This window comes from Myodes glareolus, chromosome 10 (assembly GCF_982192425.1).
Source record: "Myodes glareolus chromosome 10, mMyoGla1.1, whole genome shotgun sequence".
NCBI lineage: Eukaryota > Metazoa > Chordata > Mammalia > Rodentia > Cricetidae > Myodes > Myodes glareolus.
Window position 1 is genome coordinate 67139643 of NC_142035.1, and position 7962 is coordinate 67147604.

The 7962-nt window shown below is 35.4% G+C and overlaps 1 protein-coding gene across 1 annotated transcript; it reads right to left on the minus strand.

Annotated features, from left to right (window-relative positions):
• Positions 1–701: 701 nt before the first annotated feature.
• Positions 702–1643, minus strand: LOC125416901 (olfactory receptor 4K3-like). The gene has a single exon (XM_048460078.3). The coding sequence runs from the start codon at positions 1638–1640 to the stop codon at positions 702–704; it is 939 nt and encodes a 312-aa protein (XP_048316035.3). The 5' UTR covers positions 1641–1643.
• Positions 1644–7962: the final 6319 nt, after the last annotated feature.

The window sequence follows — 7962 nt, forward strand, 5'->3', positions numbered from 1 at the left end:
ATAAGAGTTAAACTAAATAAAGTTCACTGCTATTTGTATGTATTTTATAACTTTTGCTTTATTTGTTACACATTTTCTATTCTCCTTTTACTGTTTTGGAATGAGATAAAAATAATAATTTTGCCTTTTTCTGAAGACGTGAATAAAAGGTTTGTAAATGTATTAAAAAAGAGAATATATGTTTTGATATTTTTGAACTATATTTAAGTAAATTTTACAAATGTTTCATATCAGCCCAACAAATACATTTATGCTCTTTTAATAATATTATTGAAGATATAAGAATCAATTGAATAAGCCGGCAGTGGTGGCGCACGCCTTTAATCCCAGCACTCGGGAGGCAGAGGTGGGAGGATCTTTGTGAGTTCGAGGCCAGTCTGGTCTACAAGAGCTAGTTCCAGGACAGGCACCAAAGCTACAGGGAAACCCTGTCTCAAAAAACCAAAAAAAAAAAAGAATCAATTGAATAGTTTTCTCATGATGAAGAGCCATTTTAAAAAATAACCAGAAATAATTGAAATATTATTCTCAATTATTTCAATCTGAATGATTGAAATAGTGTATCTCCAAATTATATTAAGCCTATTATATGTCAGAATATATTACCTAATTGTGCATATAAACTAAATTTCCAGTTTATCAATCTGTACTAATTTCAGTTAATTTTTAATTTGAAATATTTACAGTGAATTTTCTTGGCATTAAGTATTTTCCTTGTGCTTCCTGAAATAGTTTTTTAATTTCTTTATAGCATTTTTCATTTCTTTATTTCTCAGTGTGTAAATGGCTGGATTTAGGAGAGGTGCAATAAGAGTATAAAATACAGCAAGAAATTTGTCCAACCAGATGATATTGAGTGGCCACACATAGATAAAGATGCAAGGAACAAAAAAGATCATCACCACTGTGATGTGGGCACTGCATGTGGACAGAGCCTTAGATGCACCAGATTTAGAGCTCTGGCGAACAGTGATAAGGATATACGTGTAGGAAATGAGCAACAGAATGAAGCAGCTTACAACTACAACCCCACAGTTAGCATTCATATAAATATCTAAATCATGGTAATCTGTGCAGGATAACTTGATTATCAATGGTATGTCACAGAAGAAACTATCAATTTCCATGTGGCCACAGAGAGGTAGATGCACAACTGCCAAAAGCTGACTCATGGCGTGCACGAAAGAAATGGTCCAGGAAGTCAATACCAGTGCAGTGCATCTTTTCAAGTTCATAATAGTGAAGTAGTGGAGTGGTTTGCAGATGGCCACATAGCGGTCATAAGCCATTACCACCAACATCATCATCTCAACTGCACCAACACAATGGTCGAAGAAGACCTGACACATGCAACCTGCAAATGAAATGATCTTTGGTTCCCTGAGAAAATCTGCGATCATCTTAGGAGTGGTGACTGAGGAAAGCCACATATCAACAAATGACAGGTTGGCCAAAAAGAAGTACATGGGCGAATGGAGATTATGGTCAGTGGCAATTAAGAACATGACAATACTATTTCCAGATAGAGCGAGCACATAAATTGTCAAAAACATCATGAAGAGAAAGAGTTGAAGATTCTGCGAGTGGGCAAGTCCCAAAAGCACAAATTCTGATATCACGGACTGATTCCCTCCCTCCATTTTATTCAGGGTGTCTTCAGAAGCAACCTGAAGAGGAAGAAAGTTCAATTAGAGGGATATGGAAAATGGTTCAACTAGTTGGCCTGACCTTCACATTGGAAACTAACATCTACAGTTGGAATAGAAAAATGCAATATAAACATGTCTTTGCCAACTTTGAGAAACATCATTGCATGGATGTAAGCTTGAAGAGAAGCCTCATGTGTGACTTTTATCCACATGCTTCAGCAGGAAATTCCTCAGTAGGTTTGCATTGAGGAAGTAGGACAGCAATTTGAAATCCTAACAAATGTGTGTGGTTTCACCTGGATGGTGGTTTCTCCCCATTAAACTAATAAAAAATGCTCTGATTGTATCACCAGCAATCATAACACTCCATAATAGAAATGAGATTTAAACTTTCAACCTGATAATAATTACATCGAATTTCACTACAAAAGTTTTGATGGGATCTTAACACAGTTTTGAAGCATGTATAATGAATCTGTTGATCATCAGAAGAGTTATTTCTATGACATCATTGAATGAAAAATATTGTTGAAAGAAATAAGCTGTATAGAATACCACATAAGAAATGCACAGTTTGAAACTGGTATGTAAAACTAAGAATCACAACTTTGTGAACAAATTTATTATAGAATTTATTTATTTAGCTAAACTGACTAGCAAGCTATCATTGAAAATACCTGTAATAGTGATAACCAAAGAACAAAGCAGCTCATATTCAAACCTGACCTCTGAAAGTTAGATTCAATTCAACTTTAGCAGTCAAAGAAAAAACCTGACCTTGAACTTTACTAAGATTAAAAATTCTTAGATTTCCAAATATAAAGTTTACTGACATGAATATTTTTCATATAACTGTCATCTGCTTTCTCATTTTATTATTTACCTTCTGATCATTTACACTTATGGAAAGAAGAATATTAATTACCTAAACACGTAAACAAAGGGTGTCTTTTATTGTCAACCTAGGATGAATATTAAGTTGAACTTTCAGTGAACATCAGCAGTTATTCACTTCCAAGCTCTGACAGAGTGCTTATATTGATCTGTAACAGAAAATATTCAAGTTGAATGGTGGGAATGTTTTTCCCATCTTCTTCCATCCTCAGTAAAACTCTTGGTGCTTTTCAAATTTTAGGTCCTATTCTTTTATTCTTTGAAATCACTAAGATGAGGCAATAGAGAAGGTAGATGAAAGCTCTCACATTTTCATCAGAGTTATACTTACTTTCCGATTTTCTTATGCAGACTCAGAAGGGTAGAGTTCAGATGAAAACAAAGACATCAGGTAATACATTCATGTGGCATAGAAGCATGATAATTAATAAGAGTCTTGCATGCTACAAATAAAGATATATGTCTTCTAGACATTACTGGATTAGTAAAGAAAATAATATTGCTATTACACTAAATATGTTCAATTACCATGGAAATTTTGATAATTTTAATTCTATCTCTAAATTAGTTTCTTGTCATACTAAAAATTTTCTGCATAGCTTTTCAAAAACCAGTTTTGTACCATGTAGTTTATATGGATGATAGAATTTAATAGTTCTTGTGTTGAAGATAAAAATTTTCTGTAAGATGACTATAGATATTCTTAGAAAGCAATTGACTAATAAAAATGTAACAGTTTTAACAATAAGTTTTATATTTTTATTCAGAATCATGGAGAAATGGTCATATTAGTCTATTAACATTAAACAATGTTTAACACAGTTACTACACTAATCATAAATTTTTAAATGAATCAGATTTGATTGATTTCTCATTAGCAGTTGATATAATATATAGTTTTTTCCTATATTTTCTATTTATATTTCTTTACCTACAAAATTAAAACACTATTTAATGCTCTGTTGTGAAGTTATAAAAGAAAAGACAGTATATGCAGTCAAATAATACATAGGTATTGTTTTTTCTGTGTACATTTATTCTTAAAACCATATTGTTTCTACTCTTTTAGACTTTTAGGCAATGATTTTATTGTTCAGCTGAACATTATATTTAAGATGAGTATGTGAATGTATGTGTGTGTATGAGAGAATATATACAACCACCTTTCTTTAAAACACTCAATGATTACATTTCCTCCAAGTTGACAAACACCAATTCAGCAATTATGTGTTTTAAAGATGCAAAGGATGTACTGGCCATGCTGACTATTTTCAAGAAATCTAATAACTATTTCATACTTGCTTTTCTTTTCCTCAGAGGTGCTATAAGTATTTTAGACAATCTAGATTCAGTAAAAATATTCTGTCACCTGTTTTGTAATTCTTGTCTTTCAATTGGTGGCAATTCTCACAGAAAATTCTATCATTGACTTTTAGATGAATAAAAAATATCAATAAAGGACCACGACCTTTTATTTTATGAACATTTAAACTGTTTGTACATTTCTCTGAAGATTTTCCATGTATATTGTTTTTTATAAAAGTTCTAAACTCTGCAATAGTGTTAATATTTGTATTCTTGTAAACATTTGTGGATATTGTCAGAATTATTAACTTTAGTAGATATCATTTGGTAAGACTTCATGACTTACCATGGTACTGTAAGTGATCATAGCATCTTGTTTACAAGTAGATTGCTTTAATTTGATTTCTGAGATGAACAAGAGTTATGCCTAATCTCACCTGACTTCCTATTAAGTTTACTATTTCTAACCTGAAAATGACATTATCTACAGTGTGCAAACAATACTGCATTTGGTCAAGACATGAAGAATTACTATGCAACATAAGCTGGTTGCTACTTATACCGAGCATTAGGTGCGAATGATGATCTTCGGATGCAGACACTAGCACATTGTGGGTATGCCTTTTGGTAGTGTGTGCCCTGATGTTTATCCACAGAAATTGCTGTTGGATTAGGAGAGGTAGAGAAAACCTCAATAATTGCTAAAATGACAGAAGACAAAAAAACATTGCTTAATCCATATATAATGATAATTGATAAAAGAGATACTTGGAAATATTTCAAGAATGGTCTTAGAGAAGAATGTCAGAAAGATGAGATGACTTACCAAACTCATGTTTTTCTTCAGTATCATATTTTCTCCCATCTGATGTGAGCTTGTGAGGACATTGTCATCCAGAGATGGTCTCTTGGAACAACTTCCCATCAGCCTGACATTTATTCCCTGCCTGAAGTTGTCCCATGGGTGGATTGACTTTTTCTGTGTTCTGAACAAGATGAGAACCCTGGCTATAATTATCTCGGACACATCTTAGGGATTTCTCTGTTAAGAACAATGCCAGGTGCTACATATGTATGTAACTAGAGAGACATTCTTAGTAATCACCCCAAAATGGACAACATTAGTCCATTTCTCAAAGTTATTCACTTGACCATTAAGGTCCAAGAAAAGTTTCTTGCTATCCTGATATGATTCTATGTCTATATCATCAAAGTGAATACTTTTTTTATAGTAATAAGAGGCTATGTGCTGAATAGTGTTAGATATGACCAGAATGAAAGTCTTGTTGTGAATACAGTTCTCTAATCAAGGTGAGGCTTTGCCAAAATGGCAGACAGTGTTAGTCACATTGTTGCATATATAAGTCTTATCTATGACACTATGTGATAGTGGCAGGTGTGAACTGGCTGTCAAATTATTAAATTACTGTTAAGTTTTTTAATTTACTTGTTGTTCATATATGCACATGTGACTCATTATATATACATATGTGTTTATGTCTGTGTGTGTGTATGTGTATGTGGGTGTGTGTGTGAAGAACAACTTTTTGAAGTTGATATGTTTCTTCCATTTCCCTAAGTGTTCTGGGACTGGACTCCAGCGTCCAGATTTGCACAGCAAGCCTTGTCTTATGAGCCATCTGCCTAATACTCCTCCTGTTATGTTTAAAGAAAAAGGGACATAAATGTACAGTCCAAATATTTTTGTTTTGGTCTTACATTTCAAATATCCCTACTGTAGTAAATAAGTAGTAAGTGACATTTAAATGTATAATTTAGGAAGAGTTGATATATGCCATCAATCATGAAGAAATCATGACACATGTTTTAAATCTTCTGAATGAGGTGATGAGAAATAACACTAGAAAATGAAATGGAATCCCATGCTTATTGACTGATGGAGTTAATATTACAAAAATGACAACTACCAAAAGTTATTTAAGATTCAATGCAATCTCAATCAAAATTTTGTAGTAGGAATTCTAATTGGTTTTAATAATAAAAGCAAGAGTCGGGTATAGGGATAATTACTGAAAGATCAGAAGATCAGGGAAGCCAATGGTCAACCACTAGATCTTTTTTCTTTTTCTTTTCTTTTTAAACGATGTTAGCTGGGTGGTGGTGGCACACACCTTTATTCTTAGCATGTAGAAGGCAGAGGCAGGCAGATCTCTGAGTTCGCTGCTAGCCTGGTTTACAGAGCAAGTGCCAGAATATGCTCCAAAGCTACACAGTGAAACCCTGTCTTAAAAACAAACAAACAAACAAAAAATCTTATTTTTCATACTAATTTCAGTTCCCTCTCCCTTCTGTCCTCCTGCTTCCCCCACTCACTGCCTACCCCACCACAATCCACTTTTCAGAGAGGGTAAGGCTTCCTATGGGGAGTCAACTCAGTCTGTCATATCACCTGAGGCAAGATCAAGCCCCTTCCCCCTGCATGTAGGCTGAGCAAGGTATCCCTCCTTAGATAATGGACTCCAAAGAGCCAGTTCATGCACTAAAGATAAACACTGGTTCCACTGCCACTGGCCCGACAAACTGTGCAAGCCACACAGCTATCGACCACACTCAGAGGACCTTGTTAGGTCCCATGTAGTTTCACCAGCTGTCAGTCCAGAACCAAGGGGTCCCACTTGCTTGGGTCAGCTGTCGCCATGGGTTTCCCCATCATGGTCTTGGCCTATTTGTTCATAATATCTCTCTTCCCTCTCTATGATTAGACTCCAGGAATTCAGCCAGATTTTTGCTGTGAATCTCTTTATCTGCTACCATCAGTTATATTAAGGTAGTCATCTGCTGTGGGAACTCCTTTTGCTCCTTCAGCCAATAACCTTTAAGATACTAGCCCACCGGGGCTGGAGAGATGGCTCAGCGGTGAAGAGCATTGCCTGCTTTTCCAAATGTCCGGAGTTCAATTTCCAGGTACCACATGGTGGCTCACAACCATCACTAATGAGGTCTGGTGCCCTCTACTGACCTGCAGGCATATACACAGACAGAATATTGTATACATAAAAAATAAATAAATCTTTTTAAAAAAAGATATCAGCCCACCTGGGTGTGATCTCTTATACTGCAAATGCAACTGTAGAGCATGCGCTCACTTTCTTGCTCCTGGCTCTTAGTTCTGGCTGCTAGACGTTGTCCCTATTCATGCAGAGAATAGTGATCAGTAAATTTTTTTTAAATAAATAACCGTTTATTATTCATAATTCTCAACTGGTGTGGGATTATTTTGTGACTTCTGCCGTCATCTGGTGCCCAACTGTTTGGTTTTAAAACTCTTGGCTCTGACTGCACACTCATCCTCTGCCAGGCTCAGAGCATGCCTAGCTCAGCATGAGTTCTCCCTCAACCCACCTCGGCCACAGCCTGTGTGTGAAACAAGCAGTTCATTTGGATATAGAATTCTCATGCAGCAGCTTTTCTTGCTATGGATCAGCTGTGGTTCTTTATATTTTCTTATTACACACCTCGGAGCTGCTTCAAGTCCCTGCATGCTCTCTCCAGTGCCTGTGCCCCACTGCTGTGCACCATGGAAACTCAGATGGGACTTGGGCTTTCCTGGGTGCCTTTGTTTTCTTGTTATTCTTGTGCTTGTGCAGCTGATGACCAATCAGGACCTACCATGGTGCACACAGTCTGTGATTTCTATTAAATAACTGTTTTTAATCTAAGCATATCTTTTAGCATTTTACTCTAAAATCAGATTCAGACCAGCCAAGCTACTAAGTGCACCACTAGGCCCTAATGGATTTGTTTTGTAGGTAGCCCTTGACACCTACTGGCAGGTAATGTTTATTACACCTACATTAGTACAAAATGAACCATAGGTAAGGTTAATAATTTGAAACATAAATTATAAATCTATAATTAAAAATGGCAATATGTCAGACAACCATCCAGGGTTTCAATAACCTCTGTCCTTATACCATGTATGAGATTTTACATGACTTATATGATTTCCCTTCTACATCACTATTTTTGATTCTGAGGATTAGTCTTGTCTTCAATACTTTTCCTTAAAATATGGTTTGATAATAGGGTTAAGAATGAGGTGCCTTTAGAAATGGTACTGTCTTTACAGACTGATATAAAGCTTCTCAAAAAA